Source organism: Motacilla alba, chromosome 9 (genome assembly GCF_015832195.1).
Source record: "Motacilla alba alba isolate MOTALB_02 chromosome 9, Motacilla_alba_V1.0_pri, whole genome shotgun sequence".
NCBI lineage: Eukaryota > Metazoa > Chordata > Aves > Passeriformes > Motacillidae > Motacilla > Motacilla alba.
The window spans coordinates 15,897,438-15,920,824 of NC_052024.1; the positions used below are offsets into that span (position 1 = coordinate 15,897,438).

At 45.3% G+C, this 23,387-nt stretch overlaps 2 protein-coding genes across 8 annotated transcripts in view; one reads left to right on the forward strand and one right to left on the reverse strand.

The window, feature by feature from the left end:
- Positions 1-9,060, reverse strand: part of RUBCN (rubicon autophagy regulator) — a 29,179-nt gene extending 20,119 nt beyond the window's left edge. For 4 of the 7 annotated variants that reach the window (XM_038145630.1, XM_038145629.1, XM_038145626.1 and 1 more), the window contains exon 1: positions 5,059-5,177. In XM_038145630.1, the coding sequence (XP_038001558.1) occupies positions 5,059-5,096 (38 nt within the window). In that variant the 5' untranslated portion in view covers positions 5,097-5,177. Of the gene's footprint in view, positions 1-3,475; positions 3,759-4,037; positions 4,291-5,058; positions 5,178-8,946 lie in introns of those variants that run through there. The other 3 variants (XM_038145634.1, XM_038145632.1, XM_038145631.1) reach the window with 3 other exon arrangements.
- On the forward strand, positions 9,045-23,287 carry FYTTD1 (forty-two-three domain containing 1). Its single transcript, XM_038145640.1, has 9 exons — positions 9,045-9,192; positions 12,205-12,336; positions 15,367-15,512; positions 16,270-16,382; positions 17,341-17,437; positions 18,350-18,411; positions 19,261-19,335; positions 20,137-20,263; positions 21,319-23,287. Exons 1-9 carry the CDS (start codon positions 9,045-9,047, stop codon positions 21,412-21,414), a joined length of 996 nt encoding a protein of 331 aa, XP_038001568.1. The 3' UTR covers positions 21,415-23,287.
- The last annotated feature ends 100 nt before the right edge of the window (positions 23,288-23,387 follow it).

Genomic DNA, 23,387 nt, shown 5'->3' on the forward strand with positions numbered 1-23,387 from the left:
GCCCACCTAAGCTTAAACCACACAGAAGCCAAGCCATCCCACCAGCAAAGCCTGTCACCCTGACAGCACCAGAGCTCTAAACCACACCTGCAGTGCACGTGGCAGCATGTGCATGTTCATGTTGTACTTAAACTAATAGGCATGGGGCTTTATCTTGGAAGAGACTGAAGAAAAATGCACAGATGTAAATCAGAGGCAGCCTCCCGAAGGAGATACAGCTTGGGAAGACACAAAAAAATGATCCAGCTTCGCTGAATTTATGGACTTTTCCCATCCCTGTCCTGAGCAATGCAGATGTTCTTTGGCTGTGGATGCCCAGAGAGGAATCAGCAGTCCCTGGTCAAAGAGCACCTGCAGCCACTGAGCTCAGAACGTCAGCAGCTCCTCCCTAAGGTATTTCTAACACTCAGAGTTAGGAAATGCAAGTGAAAGCTCAGCCACACCACTGATATTCCAGTCAGTGAGTCAGGGGAACTCCCTCCCATGTTATTTCAGGCTATAAAAAGCAGGTGGTGCACACAAGGATGTGAGGGCAGCACATGCAGGGATGTGCCTTTCCAAATGGTCGATCTCATTAAAGGACTTGTGTATCTTAAGAGGTAGAAACCAGGATCCATGGCTCTTTCCTAGCATGGGGAAACTCAGGGTAAGCAATCCTTGAACAAAATAATCTCAGAATGTTGAAACATTGAACACAGAAGCACATAGAGAGTAAGCCACATAATTAAAGCACCTTTGCAGAGGTGGTCTTGAACCCACCAAAAGTGAATCAAATCCTGGTAGACAGTAGCACCCTATGGGACTTGTTGGCCCAAAGAGTTCACCAGTTAGACACACAAGACCTTTCTGATACCCACACCCCAGCTGTTTCTGGGCTGGAACATGCTGAAAAGCACACAGAGACACAAGGCTAAAGACATGAGGACCCATATAGTTGGCTGCAGGTGGCAGAGAAATTGAGAGAGCACAGCTAACCACATTTCAGCTTTGATGGGAGTCTGGGCAACCCTGAATTTAGTAGCAGGGTTTGTTCCCCTCCCACTAACAGAGCCTTGGTTTCAGACACCAGGAGGGACAGAGAAAGCCCAAGTTCCCTTTTCTGCTGGTGTTCAGAGCATTACTAAGAAATCTGCTTTTTTTCCTGAATAAGGAGGATTCTCCTTTGCTAGTGCTATAGAAAGCCTGGCATGGGGTAAGGCCAATTCATATTACATTATGAGAACACCCCAATTTACAATAAAGGCAAAGTGAGTAAAAGCCCAGAGGGTCACAGAACAAGACCAGAGCCTCCTCTGCAAGAACCACACATGCTCTCCTGATCCAGCAGAGCTTGGTTCCCCCTGCCAGAAGGGCCAAGGGTATTTTCAGGGTCCGTGGATGCAGCTGAGAGATCACCTGCATCCCTCTCCTGCCTTAAAGACAACCTCTGATCCAGCCTCCAGTTTTAACCACCAGCTCCAAAAACGTGGCACTGGGTCTCCTTTCTTTACCACAACAAACTCCATCCTCAAGTACAGCAACATCAACCTGCCATCAGGAACTGTCCCAAACATAACTGAACCTTTTGCACTGGAGCGATAAAACACAGAACACAGCCTTGTAGCAAAAAATGGCTTAATGCTGCCACTGCTGACAAGAGGGAATGCTGCTTGTTCTTCCAAGGCTTCCTCAGCCCCTCCATGACAGCAAGGGTAGGAATTTCTCTTGGTCCAAGTCATCGAACATGACTCACAGCAGATGCAGGGAGCCATGCTGCTGACTTCCTAGTTTAAAATAAAACCAAACCTTGATTACTTTCCAAAACAGAATCACACAGGTAGCCAGTGTTCAAAAATGGAAAATAAAAATGAAGCTCATCTTTCTTGCAACCATCATCTGCTGTGTATCTCCTGTGCTCCGGAGGAGGCATCCCGCAATGGCTGCTTGAATCCTGACCTCCACCTGGAAGACTCTCTTGATCCTTCTTAGCACACTAAAGAGGTTGGGCTAAGGATGCTGAGGTTATGGAGGGACTTCTGACAAATCTCCAAGGACACTCATTCCCATGCTGGCTGGCAGTTCCTCCTGCAGAAACCAAAGGCTCCCCGTGAGCTGCCCTGCGCAGAGCTGCTCCCGCCTCGCTGTCCCCAGATCTCCCAGACAACCAGCAGCCCCTTCCCTGGACTCCCCCGCCTGCTCCTCCGGCAGGCTCGGCACTGCTGGGAAAAGGGATTAAAGAAAGCCAGGCTCCGTGCAATTCATCTGCGGCGTGGGGAGTGGCTGACAGGCAGAGGAAGCCAGAAGAGCTCTGCCAGCCCAGCAGGGATGGGCAGGAATAGCTGAGCGGGCTGGCTGGAAAAGGGACACGCAGGGTAACTCGCATCCATGCTAAAAGCTGGGACTGATATAAAATGGGGGCACAACCACAAAAGGTGCCCCCAGCAAACACAGCCCAGACGAGCTGCTTGCTGACACATTCTTGCTCTGCACTGGCAAAAGATGAGGAAAGAAAATAGAGATTAAAGGTGGTTTTTAACCTTCCCATGGCAGATAGCTCACCTGCTCATCTGGCTAAGTCTCTTACAAGCAGATGACCATAACCTGTGGACCCAGGGTACTGTCCACTGGGCTTCAATCTGCACAGGACCTGCCTGTGACAAGTACGCAGGCAGCCAGAGGCAGTGACAGGCAGAGCAGACCCCCACAGCAGCCCACCTCCCTGAGAGCAGCTGCTCACATCCCTCCATTGCTCACAGCACAGGTTCCCTTTAGGAACCCTCTCCTCTGGCCCTGTTGTCCCTGAGGGTCTTGCTGGTGCCAGAGACAAAGGGGGCAGCTCTTTGCTAACCTGCCCAGCTGACCACTGGCCCATCTGCTCCCCCTAGGAGTGCTGTGTCCTCCGCACCACCCCAAGAGCCCTGCTCTGCCCAGCAGGACAGCACTAACCCTCCTGCCTCCAAGGACAATGTCCTACCTGGACATTGGCATTACAGCCCTGCCACTTGATGCACTTCAGACCTGCTGCTAGGAGGAAAAATCCAGCACAAGATCCTCATTGTCCTCTCCTCTGCTGGCTCAAGGATGGAAAAATAACTTTTGCTTCTGCATTTTCTGTAACCCACGGGAAGATGGATCCAGTGATCTCTATCTATTCCCTATCAGTAACTGCCACAATCCAGTGTGAAATGGCACCTCACTGGGAATAAAAATGCTAACCACGTCACACAAAGGACACGCCAGTGTAAGGCCCGTGCTGGATCCTCCCCAAGGCATCAGTGCCAGCCAGGAGAACAAGCAGGCTCCTGAGTGTGCCAGCACCAGTGGGGGATGATGCCCTCCCTGTCCCTGGGGGAGTGCTAGGGGTGGCACCACCCCAGCCCTATTAGTCACACGATGGCAGAGTCTGGTAGTGCAGGACTTGTGCTTGCAAAGGCAAGAAAATGCACAAAGATGAGCCTGGAAAGGCAAAGCAGTGAATGCAGTCAATTCCTTTTACCTTTTGGAACCTGCTGAGTTTGAAGCATTAGCAAAGAGGGAGAACAGCTCGAACTGTGCAGATCAGAAGGCACCCCAAACCAGTGCTATAGCTTTAAAAGCACCGGTAGCATTTTCCCAGCTGATATGGCAAGCAGGAATAGAGTGACTGGCTGAGTCCCTCAGATAAGGAATGCTTCTCTCCCATATCAAGTTTCAGCTGCTCTTTCCTCCCCAGCCAACACCTCCAATTTCCATCCAACATTCACCCTGTGCTGGTGAGTGCCAGGGCAAAGCCAATGCACCTGTAAAAATGTGAAGTAAATAGGACTTGCCATCAAAACACCTCCAGGAAACAGCTTCTGCTGCTCATAAATGCTAACCAAAAAAAAAAAAAAAAAAAAAAAAAAAAAAAAAACCAAAAAAAAAAAAAAAAAAAAACCTCCACCAAAAAAAAAACCCAGGCCTGAAGCACAGATGAAACCCACACAGCCGAGATCACTGTGCTCCCCACCAGCTATGTGCAGGTGCAGAGCCTCACCTTCAGGAATAAAGAGATAAATAAAGAAATTTCTGTTCAGCACCTTGAAGAGGGGATGCAGATGACTGCCGGGAAGGACAGGAGATAAGATCCCAGAGCAGCAAGCTGCAGAGCAACCTGAAGGATGGCAGCACGGCTTAGGGTGGGGTGGTTTCACCCTTAAGCTCAAGGCGTGCGAAGCAGAGACCTGGCAGCTGCTGTGCTGGCCATGGCTGATGGGGACAGAGTGGGGACAGAACACCAGGTACTGGGGGTGCACATCTGTGCCATCACTGCCCCTCCAGTGGCCAAGGCTCCTTCCCACGGCAGAGAGCAGAGCGATGTGTGGCCTCGGCTGGGTGATGGCTCTGAGAGCCCGGCCATCGTGCTTCCTCCCACGAGGGACCGAGCCGGGGGCAGTGTCACGCTCTGCAAGCAGCGATCCCACTCACGAGGGGTTTGTTCATTCCCTGCTCACCCCCCACGTACCCCCACACACCCACGCAGGACGAGAGCTCTCCAGGAGCATCCCCTGCGCATCCCTACTGCTGGCACTGCTGCCCCCGCGTTCCCGCGCTGCGTCCCAGATACACTCACACACTCACACACAGACACTCGCGACTGCGGCCCCCCACGCGTGCACACACACACACACACACACACACACAGACACTCACACACAGACACTCGCGAGTGCGGCCCCCCACGCGTGCACACACACACACACACACACACACTCACACACACACACACACACACACACACACACTCACACTCACACACAGACACTCGCGAGTGCGGCCCCCCACGCGTGCACACACACACACACACACACACTCACACACAGACACTCGCGAGTGCGGCCCCCCCACGCGTGCACACACACTCACACGGCGCCGTACCGTGCCGCCCCCAGGCGCACCCACGCCGCCCCACAGCCCGCGCCGCCGCTGCGCACCACACCCGCGCCCCGCGTCACGCCTCCAACGGGCGCCCCCGCGGGCCGCGGCCCCGGGACACCGACACCCACCACCCACACCGACACCCGCAGCCACAGCCGCCCCTCCCGCCGCGCGCGGCCCCACCTGCTCTCCGCGTGCCCCGCGTGGGGCCCGATCTCCATCCCCGGCGCCGCGGCCCCGCCGCCGCCACCGCCACACCGTAGCGCGGGAGGGGCGAGCGCCCGCCACGCCCCCGCCGCACCCTCGGACTACAGCTCCCGGCGCGCACCGCGGCCCCCGGCGCAGCCAGCGCCGCGGCGGACTACAGCTCCCAGCGTGCACCGCGGCGCTCGGGCGCCATGACGGGCGGTCTGCCGCGGCTTCCCCCGCCCCGGAGCTTTCGGTGTCCCCCCGAGTTCAAAGCGCTGGGAAAAACCACAATGATTGGTGAAATAACCCTCACCAAATCCCGCCTTGGACGTGATGAGGAAAATGCGATGGCAAGGGAAAAAAACCAAACAAACAACGTGTCCCAGAGGGACAGCTCACGCACTGATCACACCTGCAGAGACAGAGAGGGCCCTGCTCCACCGCCCACTGTGAGGAGGATGTGAAAAATACAGAGAGTAAGACATGCCTTCCACCGAAATGCCGTGAAATGAAACTTCCAAAAGGAAAAAGTGATGCTGCTGTCTTTCGACTGAGAATAGTCAATGCCAAATCATTATCAGAGATAAAACCTAGATATGTCTCTGGACTTGATGCCTCAGAAACCGAAGCTAGGCATTTGTAAAATGGAAATTCCCTATAGCTGTTACTTGGAATGATAACTACATGCTGCATACATGAAAAAGCACCCCTTGGCGTGACATTTGCTATGTGGTTTATTTTACCAGCACAGTATTTCTGCAGCACATAGGGATACAAGGTTCTGCCGTTCTTGATAATAACAACAGTAACGTGGTTTTCAGAAGGTTCAGAATGAAGAGACCAGGACTCCTCATGCATCAAAATTGTATACAAGTGTGGAACAACAACTTGAATGCAGTCGTCAGGCAGAAATTCCTTTTGCAGAGCCCACTGCACTGATTGAAACCACTGCCTGTGCATGGCACGTTAGGTCTCAGGGCATCAGACTGTGCTGACTCTCACAGTAAACACACTGGAGGACATCAAGTCCTCCGGACTACTGCGATTGTTAGATGATCATGCCTGGTGAAATGGAGCATGCAGATAAAACTAACAGATCTAATTTAGTTCTTTGTAGCTTTCAGTGCCACACGGAAGCTTTGTCACTTGGCTGGATGCTGACACACTCCCGAGAGCCACACAGCAAACCAAGAGCTGATGTTTGCATGGTTGCCTTTGTGATCCCCAGCCATTCTGAACAAAGAAAGAAAATACTCTTCAGGATCACAACTTGTGCCTGGTTTTCTGCAGTGTTGAGCAGCAGACAGCTGGCATCCTGTTTGTATAACAAACACAGCTCGTGGATATGGTAAAATCTGGATTTTGTCTGATTTCCACTTGTCATGAGGACAGGTAGCATCTGCCACCTTTGCAGTTCATGTGTTTGTTTGGGGTAAACAGAGCATTTGTTTATTGGTGTGACACAGTCCCCAGATGGAGCTGGACCCTACAGCGTCATGGGAATCTGACTTAATGCTTTTTCAAAAATACATCTTTTGGCACCTCTATTTTTAGTAGTTCGTGCTAATCTGGCAATAGCATATTTGCTTTAGAAATGTGGCCTGATTATATGAACCTCCTACTCATCATCCATCACTTGTCATCCAATCTCACCTGGGAGAAAATGTTATCAAAAGTTTTTCAATCTGTGGGTCCAAAACTCCGTGTCTGAACTTCTGCTGCCCATGGAGAACACAGAGAAGAAAACAGGGTGGAACTGTCAGCCTCCAGCCCTGTGGTCACGAGTTTCTCCTGCCCGAAGGGAAAATCTCTCCGTAGCTGGAGGTGTCCTGTGACAGTAACTGAGCCATTCTCTTCCAGACAATAGGAAGCAGCAAGAGGAACATTCAGAAACACATTTTTGGCCTTATTTAAAAAGAGATGAATAAAGAGTGTAAATGGAGAGAGCAAAGCTTTGTCACCAGTCTGTAGCACAGGACACAGCTGAGGACAGAAAGCCTCAACTCACTGCTCTTATTCTTGCCTTTCACGGTAACACTCCTAGAAAGATCTCACATTTTTAAGTCCTGCACAGTATTTCAGTGCAGGTAGCTCCCAGCACAGCAGCACAGAGCTGTGACAGGGATTCCAGGCACCGGAGCTCGTTGTGTGTCAGGTACTCAGGATATTGCACTCACCACAGAGTGTTTACTTTAGCAAATGCACATATGGAATATGTGGGCAATGAAAGAAATGTGGGAGTGTTCCTGCTGCAGGGAGGTGTGTGCAAGGTCATGTATGGAAATAATTCTCCCTACCCAAGGGCATTTGCAATACAGTCCCTGCAGTCTCGGTATGGAGCTCCCCCTCTGGAGGCAAGCAGGCAGATCCTAAATAAAGCAAGCTGTCCTTTGGTCATGGAGAAGGAAGGCACCTTTGGGATGGCATCCTCAGCACAGCTCCCAGAGAAAACTCGGCGAAGTGTGGACAGCAATGCCAGGTGACCGTTGTGAGCAGGGGAAATAGATGTGAGTTTTCCTTTCAGCATTTACTGCCTAGCTTCTGCAGGAAACTCGTCCTCTGAGATCACCTTGTCAGTCCATCTGCTCCTCCCTTTTCTGTCTCTGGAACTCAGTTACCAATGTCAACCAACCACAAGCAAGATGTAGAGATTCCAGAGATAATTACTATCCCTTAATTGTAATAGAGTGTCAAATGAAGAAAGTGCTGTTGTGTAAAAAAGCCCTTTTACATGCAATTCGTTTAAGCAGCAGCCAGCTGCCCACTAGGAACATGTGTACTGCCGACCCACCAATACCACAGCTGCAAAGGATGCAAATATACAGGGAGGAGGAAAAGGCTTTGCTAGATTCCTTGCTAAAAAAACAATTCTCTTCTGAATTTCTCAACCACATGATTCTGACCAAACACTAGCAAAGATAACAACTCTGAAAAGAACCCACAGAGAACAAAGTATGGACACACTGTTCTGGGTTTAAGTAGTAATTTTAAGCTTTACATGGTATTTTGAAATAAGAACCTAGTTTGAACTCTGCTGTTTGACATTTGAAAACATAATCGTGCTCAAAACCACGCAGCATTGGTTTTGTTGTTCCCAAAACAGATTATTTCTCTCAATGGGGGTCACAGGCAAAGGCATCTCATAGTCAACTTCTCAGCTGAGCACCCTTCCCTGCCCTGCAACCTAGAATGGTTGGATTGGAGGGCACATTTAGAGGCCATGTGGTCTGACCCTTCCTGCCATGAGCAGGGACATTTTCAACTAGATCAGGCTGCTCAGAGCCCCATCCAACTTGACCTTGAGTGTTTCCAAAGGTAGGGCATCCACCACCTCCCTGGGCAATCTGTGCCAGTGTTCTACCACTCTAACTGTAAAAAAAATTCTTCTTTATATCCAGTCTAAATCGTCCCTCTTTCGGATCAAAGCCATCACCCCTTGTCCTATTGCAACAAATCCTGCAGAAAAATCTGTCCCCATCTTTCCTAGAGGCCCCTTCAAGTACTGGAAGTCCATAACGAGATCTCCCGGAGCCTTCTCTTCTCCAGGCTGAAAACCCCCAAATCTTTCAGCCTGTCTTCGTAGGAGAGGTTCTCCATGCTTCCCACCACCCCTGTGACCCCTCTCAGCTCCCAGCAGGTCTGCAGCCAGCCCAGTGCCCTATGGCACAGCTGCCCTGTCCCCCAGCCCCCTGCACCCTGCCGGCAGCTCTGCTTCCCGGCGCCCCCGCCACTCCTCCCAAGGCCACTGTCCCTGGAGAAGCCGCTTCTGGAAGCGGCCGCCAGCATCCAGCGGGACCCTCGCCCCCCGCCACCGCCCCCCGCCACCGCCCCCCGCCATCGCCCCCCGCCATCGCCCCCCGCCATCGCCCCCCGCCGCTGTACCTGCTCCTCCCGGCCGCCAGGAGGCGCGGTGCCAGAGGGGCGCTGCGGCGCTCCCCGGCGCGGGCGGCTGTGCCCCGGGCTGGGCGGAGCTGCTGCGCATGCGCGGGCCCGGTTGGGGGCGGTCCGGTCTGAGGGAGGCGGCCATGAACGCGTTCGGGGTTGCGGCACCGCTCCCGGGCTCCTCGGCCGCGGCGGGGGCCCGGCACGGCGGCGGCGAGAGCGTGGAGAAGATCGACATGTCCCTGGGTGAGGAGCGGGGCCGGGGCGGCCGCTGTAGGCGACAGGGCGGGGGGCTCGGGCTGAACCAAGTGCCGGGGACGGGGAGGGGCGGAAGGAACCAACGGGGCCGTGCCGCGCACCGGCGCGGGCGAAACCAACGAATGCGGGGGGGTGGGGAGGTTAGAGGACGGGACCCTCCCACAGCCGGAGCGCAGGAGGGGCGCGGCCGGGGCTGGGCGCGGGGCGAGTCCCGGGCGCGCCACCGGGAGCTGCGGGGCCGCGATACTTGGCGGGGAACAGCCGCGACTCCTTTGTGTCCCTTGGTGCTGTGAACAGGCCGCAGAGCGGGGCACTGCCTGCTTTTGGCCCGGTGAGGCACTCACTACTCGCGCCTTAGGCTGGGCAGCCTCGGGGAGCGTCCCAGGGCCTCGCCTGGCGCTTGCAAGTATAGGCATGGGTGAGGTTTGGTGGTCTCTCAGCTGCCTGGCCTTCTTATTCTTCTCAGGTTTGGAAGTCGGCAGTGGCAAGTCTCCCGTGTAACCTCCTTGCAGTGTGAGACCAGCCACGCCGAGCATGACGTCACCTCTACCACGTAGTTTGCTGTGACAATCCAGCCCGTTGTCCCCTGCCCTCCTATTGCGGGGTGTGTGTGTGTGGGTGTGTTAGGAAGTTGCACCGACTCATTGCAAACGTGCGGAGCTGTGTCTCCAGCGTGTCCGAGAAACTGTCATCCACACTGTAGAACCTTCAGGGAGGTATCTCAGAGAAGTTCTGTTCTGGTGCTGTGTACTGGGTCCCCTTGACAGTCAGGGACAGTTTGGTGTGTTTGTGGGCTGCCTCTTCCAGTTTACTTTTATTAGGAAAAAAAAATTAACTAGTTTTGTACACTCCAATACTGATTTTTGGTACTACCAGAGCATGATAGATTGGTGCTGTTGGGAGACTTTCTTCAAAAATCAGAATCACAGTGTGAACTGAAATTATTAGTGGTGGACTTGGTCTCTTTGTGAGCCACCATAAAATAAGAGGATATGTACAAATTTTCCCTCTGTAAATAACAGTGGAGTTCTTCAGGCAGTGGAGATAACTTGTGAAATGATGTTTAGAGTTTGTCTGAATGTAGAGCAGTGCTACAGCATTCATAGAAAACTAAATCTGTTCTTACCCATTACGCACAATCTTTGTTCCCAGGGTTGCTAATAGAGTTATTGATCCTGGCTTGTGGTATTTTCACATATTGCAATGTTTCCTGGCTGAGTTAACCTTTCAGTCAGTCATTGCTACGTGTCCTGGCCATTAAGTAGTAGCAGACTGCAAAGGACTGTTGTGGTGTCATGAGGATGTTATTTTAAAGTGGTGTTGTGGAGTGGGTGCTTCTTTGGGTGTATGAGAACATTGTCACCCCAGCTGCTGTCCCCAAGTGAGAGCTCTGTGTCAGGTATAACCAAAGAGAAGATGCAGTCCCACTTCCAGTGTGATGTCAGAGAAACTGACGTGACCCTAATCTAGGAATTCTTAAAATTGAGATCGTGATGTTGAGTAAATTCTCAGATAGTGATAAAGATTAAACATGTTTTGGTTGTGTTATGTGCAGCTGAGCTTCCATGTTGGTACTGCTCCCAGATAACTCTGCCGTTCTAGCTGTAATTGAGGTCTCTGATCTCATGCAAGATAGAAGACTGCTTCAGTGTGACTCCTCTAACAAATGCATGAAGTCCCAAATGTCCTTCATCTACCCAAATAAGAGAAGAGCTGAAACTGAAGTCCTTTTGTTTAAAAAGTTGTAACCTTGTGTGCAGAAACTTAAAAAAATTGATTTAGGATGAAGAAGATGAACTGTGAAGCATGAATCCATGTTTGAAATGGCTTGGGTTTTCTTTGTGTATAAAAGGATTGTTTGAAATCCTTCTTCCAGGGACAACCCCTTTGGTAAAGAAGATTGTGTAGATATCAAACCCTGAGTCACCTGTATCAGTATTTTTGTCCTAGTAGATTTTTGCAGCAAAGTGAATTCATTTTCTCTTAGCTTTGACAGCATGCAAACCATTGGATAATAGTGTTGTGATTTTTGCTGTGTTTTTTAGACTGTTTCCTCTGTTCTACCCCTTTTGAGTCCATTTGAATCCAGCCACAAACACAGTAATCCCATTCCCATCTTTCCTTGACGGAAAAAAGATTGTCCAGCTATTTGGGGAGGCTCCCTATTGAAACATGACATTTTTTATGAGTTGTGCTCTCCTGATAAAGATGCAGTAAACACAGTTGGACAGTTTCCTTTAAGGTGTTCTTGTAAACAAGCTGGCAGTCAGATAAAAGCTGCCACACCTCTTGCTTTACTCTTCTCTCCTGAGCTGGCTACCAGGCCAGTGAAGGAAATCAAGCTGCTGTAGCATAATTTGCACTGGACAGACCTGCTGCTTGCTTTTCATCAGCTTGTTTCTTACACATATTTTTGAACTGGTTAATAACTTGTCTAGGATTGTTTCCCTGGACAATAAATAAGGTGATTGCTTTGGATTGTAGATTCCTGGGGAGAGATGTCTTGCTTGCCTTTTTCCCCATCATTTCAGTCCTGGTGAACATCTGAAGATAACTGATGGTTTGAGTTGTGTCTGTGTGATTTTCTTAAGCAGCTTAGGATGAAAGAACTAAGGCTGGAATTGACATTTTGTCTGGTCTCTGCAAAGTCTGGGCATGAGATTGGAATTTCAATTTCTTTAACTGTGTACAAAAACTAATGGAGTCATTCAAATTAAATTTTAATGCTGGGCTGAATGCCATGATCTTACATGTGTCTCACATTTTCTGGATGTATGCAACTGCTTCCCTTCTGCTTTGTATTGTATTATAAAGTAATTTCTGTAAGATATAATAGGGACTGGATGCTTATAGTGCTAATGTTTCTGGAACCTTAACTTGTATGTCCTGCCTTTGCAGGACTGACTGGTCTGTCTCCTGTGACCCCAGGCTGTTTGGGGTTTTCATTCAGTATGTCAAATTTTATACAGTATGTCAATTTGTCTTTTTATTTTTTTGTAGATGATATAATCAAGCTGAACAAGAAAGAAGAAAGAAAGCAATATTCTCCCAAAATAAAAAGAGGGCTTCAGCAGAATCGAGCTCAGCAGTTCAGTTCACAAGGCTCCAAGTGGGGAATGCAACAGCAGAAAGGTGTGTGTGCCAAACATGACACAGATTCCACATTATCTTTCTTGAGCTGAAAGATAGAATAATGAAATGTGTGGATTGACATGGTCAGTTCACTTGTCTTTCAAATAGTGAAATTATTCACTATTCTATATAGTTATAATTCAGGGATGTTTTTAATCTCTTTATACTTGGCTTTGTTTCTGATTCAGTGTGAGAAAGTGATTTACATGTTTGGCCACCAGGGAGCTTAGATGCTTGAAGGACTGTCCTTGACTCAAGGAAGAATTGGCTTGCTTTCTGATTCTTCAATTTAATTTTAATTTTGGAAATTGTGATGATACCTTTCCCCTTCTCAGAGATGGACAGAACAAGTGCTTATGCCAAAGCCTTTTTACTGGGAGATGTGGAGGCCTTGTCAGAGCTCAGAGCTTTGTGCAAAAGAAAAGCGTATTCATATTTGCTGAGTAGAATTCTCTTTATAGGCCTCCCCAAAGTGTCTGTTAATGTAGACTGTGATCCTTGCTCAGGAATGTTTAAATGGATAGTGCACAGTGTGAGTTGGCTTTTCTTGTAAGAGCTTGAAATGCAAAGGAAGTACTGTGTCAGCCTTCTCAAGCCAGTGTTCTTACAATGGAATACAAAAAGGGGAAGCCAGTGTTTTAACACTGGAATACAAAAAGGGGAAAAAGTCTTATAGGCAGGGAGTGAGGAGAGGAAAAGTGCACAATAACAGCTTTGCTGTAGGTTCCCCTGAGTAACTCACGGGTTTTTTGATAAACAGGAGAAGTTTTAAAATTATTCCCAGGCTTTAGTTCAGTACATGGATAGCTCCTGCTTAAAGTGCAGGCTGGTTTTGCTTGCAATTAGTTTTGAAAAGTATCTATTTAGTACAGGATGATCAAAATGTGGAAGAATACTGTCTGATAAGAAAGCTTACCACCATGAGCTAATTACGTGTTTAAGTTAATGCTTGCAATTTCTTGTTTAGTGGCACTCCTTTAAAACAAAGACACATCTGTCTGATGTACTCACAATGATCCCTGTGTTATCTTCGTCTTGCTTAGTGTTTGTTGTAGCAGCAGCTCCTCCTTTGTGTCTTAGACACAAATGTCTTTAGGGATCAGTGGAATGTTGTGTTACTCTGGGCTCAGAGGAGTTTTGGTTTCTATGCAGGCCCACACAACTGTGTTACTTGTACATCTCTAATAAATTGGTGACAGGGCTGGAGAAAATTTACATCTCTCAGCCCAAGTGTGAGGATATTTGTGTGGGTGAAGAGTAAGTGAATTTAAGTTTTAGATTCTCAAACATGTAGGCTATGTTTTTAACTGCAGCTGTCAAGTGCAATTGTTTATCCTCAAAAGACCACAAAAGAAACAAGTATTAGGATTTAGAATTTTAGGAGAAGCTTGATCTGTAAACTTGAAACTCTAAATACTGCTGTCTTAGGCAGTTATTTTTCTCTACTGGAACCTTACCAGCTTTTCTGCCTGTGTTCTAGGAAAAAGCAAACAATTTCTTTGCAAAATTGCCAGATTCATGACATCTTTAAACATTGTGAATAGTTTCAACTGCTCCCTCCTTTACAGCTTGGCACATTTTCTCCCCGTGAAAACAAATCTCTTATATTGTTTTTAAGCAGAAGGTGTCATTAAATAGTTCTTGTGAGCATTCTAGTTATTAGTAGCTTAGCAGTAGATTTATTGCTACTCTGTTGCTACTGAAGTTACTCTGATAAGTAGCAAAGTCTCTGTGGACAACTGCAGAAACCACAAATGATCAACACTGTTCAGTTCCTTGTGGTTTTAGAAGTGGCTGCCAAAATTTCTGGAAAGAAGCGAGGAACTTGAGCTGGAATTCTATTCTGCTTTTGGGGTTAAAAGCAGAGAGATGAGCGTTGTTCATTCAAATAAAAGTTGTCCTTGGTGATACACAGAATGCGACTGCACAAAGCCCTGTGCAGCCTGAGCTAACTCGGAGGTTTTCGTTTATTTGAACATAGGTTGGTTTATAGAGCTTGTGAGGTCCCTTTCAGCCTAAGCAACCCTGTTTCTCAGCTTTTCTCTTGGAAAAGAAGAGCATTTGCTCACCAGCCACAAAATGTGTGTACACAGCAGTTCTCCGTGGCAAATTGATCTGAGCTGGATTCTGACCAGTGCCTTACCTCATGTCATGGCTCCTGTCTCATGAGAAAGCACAGATTTATTATCAATGCTGTTAAGTCAGTGATGTTAAAACTAAATGTGTCTGTTGCTGGAGAGCTGACTCCTCAGTCTGAAATTTGTTTTGCAGTCTGAGGTTCTAGAGGGGAGGGTGCTTGGGGACAAAATTGGAGTGTTGTCTGTATTCACAGCATGAAGCTAAATTACTCCAGACTGGGTTAATCAAACCCTGGTAACTGGAGATACTACAGACCTCAGACTTACAAGCCTTTTATATTCAAATCTGCTTTCAGTCCTCAGTTTGGCTGCACTGCCATGCAGACTTCTAATTGAAAACGCTTCAAATGTGATATAATTCATGTGCTGTTTAATGTGCTTTTGTGGTACAATTGCTATGTTCTTTCCTTCTAAGTCGTGTCTTGGGAAGCACTGATTTAAATAAATAATCTTTAAAGCTGTTTTGGTTTTTTTCCTTTTAAATTAAACTAGTAATTTGAAGTTTGCTGTAGGGAGCTGAGGGACTCTGGTTTGGTTTTATATTGTTCAGTACTTGATGAAGTTCCATTTCAGAGTATTTTGGTAGTTTTCTGTGCTAGAAGACTTTTAAGTTCTCCCTGCAGACATGTCAAATAAGAAAATTTCAACAGAAATTAATGCAATGAATTACAGTAAAACTGGGCTCTGTATGAGAAGCTGATCATTGCTGTGCTGGGGCTTGGGCCGGACCTGCTCAACAACTGAGTGACCAGATTGTCTTCAAGTGTAGTGGTGGCCTCTGCTCTAAGGCTTGAAGTGTGCAGCCTAATAACTTGTACTGCCTGCAAGGCATCTTAAAACATTCATCTTTTCCTTCCAGGAAGAATTGTTGAGCTTTGTGTGCTTGTTGCAGGTTATGGTAAGAATCGTTTGGGGCGCAGAAAGAAGATAGCAGGGAAGAAGTGTTCTTACGGAGTCATAACTGGCCTGGCAGCCAAGAAAGCTTTGGGCTCACACAAAGGAATCAGTCCTCTGAACAGACAGCCACTGAGTGAGAAGGTAATTATTTAATGCAACCCTGGTGATTCGTGTCAGAACAGGTTAAAAAAATGAAACACCAGTGCTTCAGAACAGTGCTACTGAAATATAAAATGGAAACAAGTGGTAAAGCTTTTATCAAATTGGGAATGTGTTAGCTGAGTTCTTGTTTGTTTTGAGTGGGCTGGATAATGACTAGGTGTGAAAATAGTTTCTAACACTTAATTGGGTTGCAAGTCATGAGAGTTGAAGTACAGAAGTATATTCTGAGCAAGTGTGGAGGGAGTTACTATATTTTTACAAGGAAAATTGGTTTTATAACAGACCAATAATTCAGCCAATCTGCAGGTGCTAAGCATGTGCTGTTACAAAAATGCAAGTTTTTGCAGAATACTAAACTCCATCAGTAGTCTCCCTTCTCTGCACTGCTCCAGTGCATTGTTGCTGCTTCATCTCATTCAGTATTGTAGAATGGGGATTGCCTTTGGATTTCTGACAAAGACTAATTTTAAGACATGTGCCGCATGGATTTTTGTCAGTTTAGGGAGATATGGTAATGAAAAAAATAACTGCTAAGGTAGGTTGCATTTTGTTTTCTCCTGAGGATGTGGAGAATATAGAATTCATGAAATTGTAGAAGGCGTTTTCAAATTACACTAGATTGTGAAAGGTAGGCAAAGCCAAGGGTATTCTAATCAGTTTGTAAATGGAAACTGAAATAAAAATGTTGCTGTGTGTATAGCATACATTATGCTGAATATGTTTATTGTTTTTTAAGAATGCACAGCGGAATTACCCGGTCTTGAAAAGGAAAACAAACCTGCAGAGACAATCTGAAATGCAGAGAAAACAAGCTCCTGCCCTCAGGAGGCCTACCCTGCTAAACAGGAGGTAAATTACCAAACCTGCTTTCTGAACACTGCTTGGCAGCTTCCCATAGTGAATCTTGTTTGACAGGACTGAAGCTAAGAGAAGACGGTAGGTACTGGCAGTAGCAATATGGTCAAGACCACCTTGTGAGTGAAGTTCTACAAATCTGGAAGCCAAGAATGTGCCAAACATGGTCTCAATACAAAGCCAGATGTTCGTTGTGATGTAGAGCACTCAGGAAGTACCTCTATTTGTGAGCACCTGTTATTCTGCCTTCAGTTAAATCACAGGCAGCCTAAATTTGAGTGACCTGATCTTGTGGAAGATGTCTCTGCCCTTGACAGGGGGGTTGAATCTAGGGCTTTTTTAAGGTTCCTTCCAGCCCAAACAATTCTGTGTTTCATGATTTGTATGGAAATGGCCGCTGTGGATTTTGATAGCTCAGAAGCGTTAGCCATGGTTTAGTGAACTTTCTAAATGCCTTTGTGGAAGCTGGTGCCATCTGCAGCTTCTGGAAAGCTATTGCATGTTTTATTTGTGCTGGAATTGACAGGTGTTAAAAACTGCAACCGAAATGGTCTCCATGATAAAAAGTTTCACTCTGTGACTATATCATGAAAACTGTAAACAAACTTTCTTTATACATACTGATTTTAATTTTTTTTTTCATCTAACCAGCAATATTTAAAGTGCTGGAGGATGCTGAGCAAAGTGAAAATCAGAATTAATGACCATATTGTCGTGTGATGTATGAACGTTAGGCTTCTATGTACCACCAGTGATTTGTCCATGTGTGAGCAATGTGTTTCATTGCTAGTGAATGAGGAGCTTATCCCAGCTGAAGCATTCAGCCTCGAAGAGGCAGCACTAAAGATGTCCTTATGGATGTTTTGGGCACTTTTTTGACTTCCACAGTAGCATCTCTAAGGTGTTCCCTGTGAAGTCTTTTATAATAAATATTTTTTAATAAATATTACAGGAATAACATGCCATCTACATTTGCCAGAATTGGAAACAAACTAAATCAGCAGAAAGATACTCGTCAGGCAACTTTCCTGTTTAGAAGGGGCCTGAAGGTAAGTACAAATTTGGAAAAGAACAAGGCAGTTGGGCTATAGATTCTAAGCTAACCTGTAACACTGATATTATTGAATCAACTTCAGATATCAGATCTGAGTAGAAACTTCAGGTGCACTGGGAAATAGACACAGGTTCTTCTAGGGCAGTGCACTCGTTCCCTTTAGTTGCTGTAATCCATTGAGTCTTGCTTCAAAATTCAGTGTAATTGAGCAATTCTGAGGGGCATGGAACTTGCCAGTGTTTGAGGGTATTTGCAAGGTATTCATTTTTCCTTTTAAAAGTTAATGTTAGAAAGCTCTGTCCAGCTTTTTAGAAGTTGTCTTCAGGTGAAGAGTAAAGCAGAAACACATTTTAGAATCTGATTATGGTTTGGTTTGCTTTTTTAGTTATTTTGGTGTTTATTTCAATTATTTTAGTTACTTAAGGATTTTTTAGTTATTTTTAGTAGGATGGAGAGATTAGAGAGTGCAGAGTGAATGAAAAGTGATGGGTTTGGTTTTTATTTGTGCCCTCATTCTACATCTGCCATCGTTGTGACTGTAAGTAGCTGTTGTCTTCCTTCCAGATGGTTTGCAAAATTATAGGCAGGATCAGGAACTAGACAGACTTTTCTTGCTAGTGTAGTGACATTTTGATGTATCTTAGGCTGACATAGTCCTCCAAAATGTTGCTATTGCTCTGTTGGCAGTTTTGTTTAAATCATTTTGTGTTCTTAAAGTAATTTCTTTTCAATGTCTTATGACATTAATAGGACTCTTATCTTTGACATTCCTCTGAAAGTACAACCCTGTTGGTGCAGAGTGTACAAACAGCTTTGAACTTCTGTTTTTGAACTTCTGTATTTCCAGCTGCTACAATAGGAATTGAAACAATATTCAAATCTGCTGTGTGTACTGATGTGTTTTCAGGTGCAGGCCCAAGTGCAGTCAACAGATGATCTTGATAATCAGACAGTAAAGAGAACTCGTCAGTAAGTATCTAATTTGGAAATCTTCAGCTTTGTAGCATGTAAGATTCTCATTTTAGCTCAGACTTCCCGGATGTGATAATAGTGGGGGGGTGGATTTCTTTTCCCCTCTAGGCACATCAATTAGAGTGACAGTGATCCTCCCCCTATTCTCAGTTATTTCCTAAATTATCTTCTCATTTAACCAGGTGGAGTTGGTTTGCATAAGACATTTGCAGGAATGAGGGGGAAGATGGTAAGAGGATCAGGCTAATCTCTAGTACTCATGAATACTGCACAGACTAGAAGTAAAATTCAAATGTCAATGTTATCCTGAGCTCTTGTTGTAATTTTCCTTTTATTTAATATGCATATCAGCCTGTGAAGCAGTTTAGAAATGAAGAAGGCAGAGCCCAATGATGCCACTCAGCTCTTCCCCCATATACTCTTCCCATACTATTCTGTGCCTGCTGGGTTCTTTGCAAGGTGTTTCTTGGGAACACAAAAGGCTGAGGAAAGCAGCAGGTGCCACAGAATGCAGTCTGTCACCTCTTGAATTTGCTGTGTGGGCCATTTTGGCCCCTTCTCTGGCAAGGAAACTGAATGTTTTACAAAAGTAAACTCTTGGGTCAGAGCTGCAGTTCTGGTGCACCTCAACAGCGTGTGATTTAGTGCTCTCCTGAATAGGCATAAGTAATGTAAAAAGTACAAGAATCAATAGCCAAGTGTCAACAGCATGTGCTGTTTTTACTGGGCAGCATTCTGAAAGCTTGCACATTCTTTGCTGGCCAATATTTTGAACATACCTTTAAAGATACCCTGACTGAAATCTCTGCACAATTTTTGTAAGTGATTTTTGTGTTTTCAAACTAGATGGCGAACTTCTACCACAAGTGGAGGGATCCTGACTGTGTCTATTGACAACCCAGGAGCAATCATAAGCCCAGTGTGAGTTTTCAATTAAGTTCTGAAATGTTCTGAACCTAAATGAAATTGCTGCTTTGAACCATTTAGTGCGTTCCTTGCAGGTAGTGTTTCAGGTGACCTCAAAGTCATAGCTTCTTGTGAAGGCTTTTAAGTCTGGCCCCTCTCTGAGTGTTTCTGAGCAGTGTTTGAATAATATCGCAGCTGCATCTCACATGTCAGCTCCCAGTCAGGAGCTTGATGTGGTGTATTGAGTGGACGAGTGGTGGGTAGATTTTCACTGTCTGCCCCTTCCAAATCAGGCCATGTCACAGTTGTTTTCCACCTCTGAGTGGAAATGAATGAGCACCTACTTGATAAGTAATGCTGACAGTTACTCCCTGATTCATAAAAATACTGCTGGACTTGTGCTTAAAGAGAGCATTGCTGCATTTGTGTTTGGGAAGTTGATGGTACTGTTGTTCGTAGGTGGTATATTTTAAAAATGTCTTGATTAGCATTTCCTTAGCAGCGTTTTATCAGTATGGAAGACCAATTTTTATTTTTTGTATTTATAGAAGTAATTAACCACAAATTACACATTTGTCAATGGAATTGCAGATAAAAATTAAGATGGTTTCCTGCTGGGACTCTTTGTGTCTGATAACAATAACAAATGGTCCCTTTTTTAGCTCTGCCTGACTTACCTTCTTGAATTGTGCCCTCCAGCTTTTCAGCCAACCTGGTCAAATGGTTTGATGAAAAATTCATCCCTCTATCAGCATTAAGGCTTTCTTGCATAAAACACATGTTCATCATGTCCTTTGTAACATTCTTCTTTCACAGTTCCCAGAAATTGCGATTAACTCGTAGTCCTGTGCCACCGTTTCTGATGAAGAGGGACCAGTCTGAAGAGAAGAAGATTCCAAAAGGAGTTCCATTACAGTTTGATATAAATAGTGTTGGAAAACAGGTAAATGCAATTTTCCTCTCATAACTGTGGAAGTAGTTTCAAGATCAATAAAAGCCAGTGAGGCATTTTGCTCCTAGACTCCCAAGTGATAGAAAGAGAGAACTAGAGACTACTTCTTGTTTCCACTTCCAGTCTTCCCGCTAACTCGCTGTGTAACTTCAAACAAGTAGCTAAACTCACTGTTCCTGTTCTTCTAGTTCATGCCTTGTATGCCCACATGATTTAAATGGGATTTAAAATGTTGAATATTTCTAAAAGGCTTCTGGTGTTCCTGCTGTGCTTGCATCAGCAACTGTGAATAATTCAGGGATGAGCTGCTTTCAGCTGTGTGACCTGCCTGGAACCCTGGCAGCCAAATTTATAAGGCAACTTTTGCTGTCCATCTAGGAAAAAAATGTGAGCATGTGAGATGAGCGATTTTTCACAAGTTTCATGAAGACAGGTGATTTGGTGCAGCAATCCTAATGCTGTCATTGAAAAGATTCTTACAGAATGACAGAATTAGACACTGTTCTTGTAATCAGCTCCTTAGTGCCAGCTATAGAAGCGTGCATGGAATCAAGGCATTGATCTGCCTTTGTTCCATCCAGGAATAAGAACTATGTCAGAAAGTCTACTACTGTAGTGTAAAATTGATTGAACTTCTGGATTAGACTCCAGCTTGCTGCCTTAGCTGAGTGAACTGGAAACGAACCTGCATTAAAATGGAAAATGTTGCATTTGTTGAAGTTGCAGAGAATCTATGTGGGGAAATGTGTAATAGAAGTTCAGTCTTTCAGTCTGCTTGTCCTCAGTTTAACTTACAATATTTTGAGTTGACTTTGAGTATTGACATTATGTACCATGTGTTCTTAATGAAGTCTGAATATGCAAGCTCTTGATGTGTAGTCCAATCTGCTTTTTAAATGGTGTGGGAAGTGACAAAAAATCCAAGTGAGGCAAGTTAAGGAGTCAAGTGATGATACAGACTGAAGAAAAAACTGTTCTGTCTCCATTACTCTGATTAAATTAACCCGACACCTTTAAAGTTTTGGTTAAATTACTTTATTTTTCAGACAGGGATGACGTTGAACGAGCGATTTGGGATCCTGAAGGAGCAGAGGACAGCACTGTCTCAGAACAAAGGAAGCCGTTTTGTAACAGTGGGCTAACCTGGCAGATGGACTTGGGCACTGAGCCCACCTACCTAAGCCCCTGAATTAAAAGTGGGCAGAAGGATACAGCATATGTCACTAGAATTCTCCAGACATCTTGCTAAGATGGTGGCAGAGCTATCTGTCTTTATTACTTTTACTTGGAATGGTAAAAGACTTAATGCCCTGAGGGAGAAAAAGTGGAGAGGAACTGATCTGACGTAGTGGCACCATCACCTGGTTGGAAAAGATTCTGTTGCCCAGCTGAATTCTTTGACCCCTCTGTTATGGTAAAGATTGTTTAAGTGTTTAATTACAAACCCCATTTTAGGGTTTTTTAGGGACTGCCTTTGAGCTCTCTTTCAGAGACCAGTTTAGCACAGAGCCTCAGTCCGTGGATACTTTGGTAGCGATGTAGCGGCATTTTTCATGGGAGCATTGGTTCTGTACTTCTTTGTGCTTTTAAAGTTCCATTTTTTTCCTTTCTTGAAAACTGTTTTGCATCCTCACATTCACAAATAAAGCTGTTAGCTGAGACCCAAAATTTGTAACTGGGATGGAGACTATTCTACTCTTATCCTTACAAGTGGTCCAGATCATATACCATGTTAGAGGAGCACTGCAGAGGCAGTGTGAGAGTCCTTTATATTCCAAACAGCTCTACTTCATCATCCTCCTCTGTAAATGGAGTTTATCTGTCTCCTTTTCTTCGTAAACTTCTGATTTTTATTTATTTTTGAAAGGTTTTTCACAAACTTAATGCAATAACTTCATGGTTTTGAATAATTTTATAGGGAAAAATATAGCCTTCCTTGACAAGGAAGTCAGCAGTATAGTAGAGTTTCTTGCCCTCCCAGATACAGGATTGTGATCCTGCATACCTTGCCCCAGAGGGTTTTCTCTAACTCTTGAAAATAGCTGGAGGCAAACAATCTTGGGCACTTGTTTGTTTATACCAAAGAGAGGTAAGATGTGAAGCTGATCCAAAATGGTCAGACATCTGGAAATTGTCTGAAACTGAGGAACGTTTCTGGAGGAAAGCCCTCACTTTGCCAACATGTGTAAGGTATTAGGCAGGAACATGGAGCCACCTGCTTTAAGCATAGTTCTGTGCATCAGAATCTGCAGGGCAGTAACAACTGGGGCATCCTCAATCTGTATTTATATAATCCCTAAAACTGAGGCACCTCTTCAGAATTGCTTCCAGACCAGGCATTGATGATCTTGGCACTGCTTTTTGGTGAGGAGGGTTAGGTACAGTCAGGTACAGGAGTGGCTGGCTTGCTGCATCCAGGAATATTTATGGTGTTTGAAGCAGGTTTAACTCCTTTTCACATTCTTGAAGAATTTATACTTGACAGAGTTGGTTTCCTTGCATTTTTATCTCAAATTCCAAGTTAACTAGCATATGCTGGCACTTCAACCTTGAAGAGCACTTGACAGCAGAAGGGCTTTTTTTTTTTTTTTTTTTTGTATCGTTTTGAAGTCAGAGTGTGTTCTGATGCTAAATAGGATTTAAACCCTTATTTTTAATGTTGAAAAATATACCTTAGCAGAGGTGAACTAAGTGTAATGGTGTTAAGGTTTCTTTCTCAATTACTAGTAGGATTTTTTTTTAAATAAATGTCCCACTGTTAGAATTTGAGTAGGTAAAGAGTAGTCAGTCATCCTATTTCAGTGTATACAATTTTCATGTGCCAGGATGCAACAATAAAATTCTTTTGCATCAGCCTAGATGCAAAACATTGATGCAGTGCATCAAAAGTGCTAGTTTGTATTTAATGAGAAGATGCTTTACACTGTACCTTTTGGTATTTTTTGGAGAAGTTATTACATTTGATCTATTCTGAAGCTGTTAATTTTTTTTTTTAATAAAAAGTTACAGGTTTCATATTGTCTTGTTCCTGTTATAACCATCTGGGCAATATACTGGTTATGTGAATTTTCTGATAGCCTGCAAGGGGTTCTTATTGATCAAACTCTTATTAAAT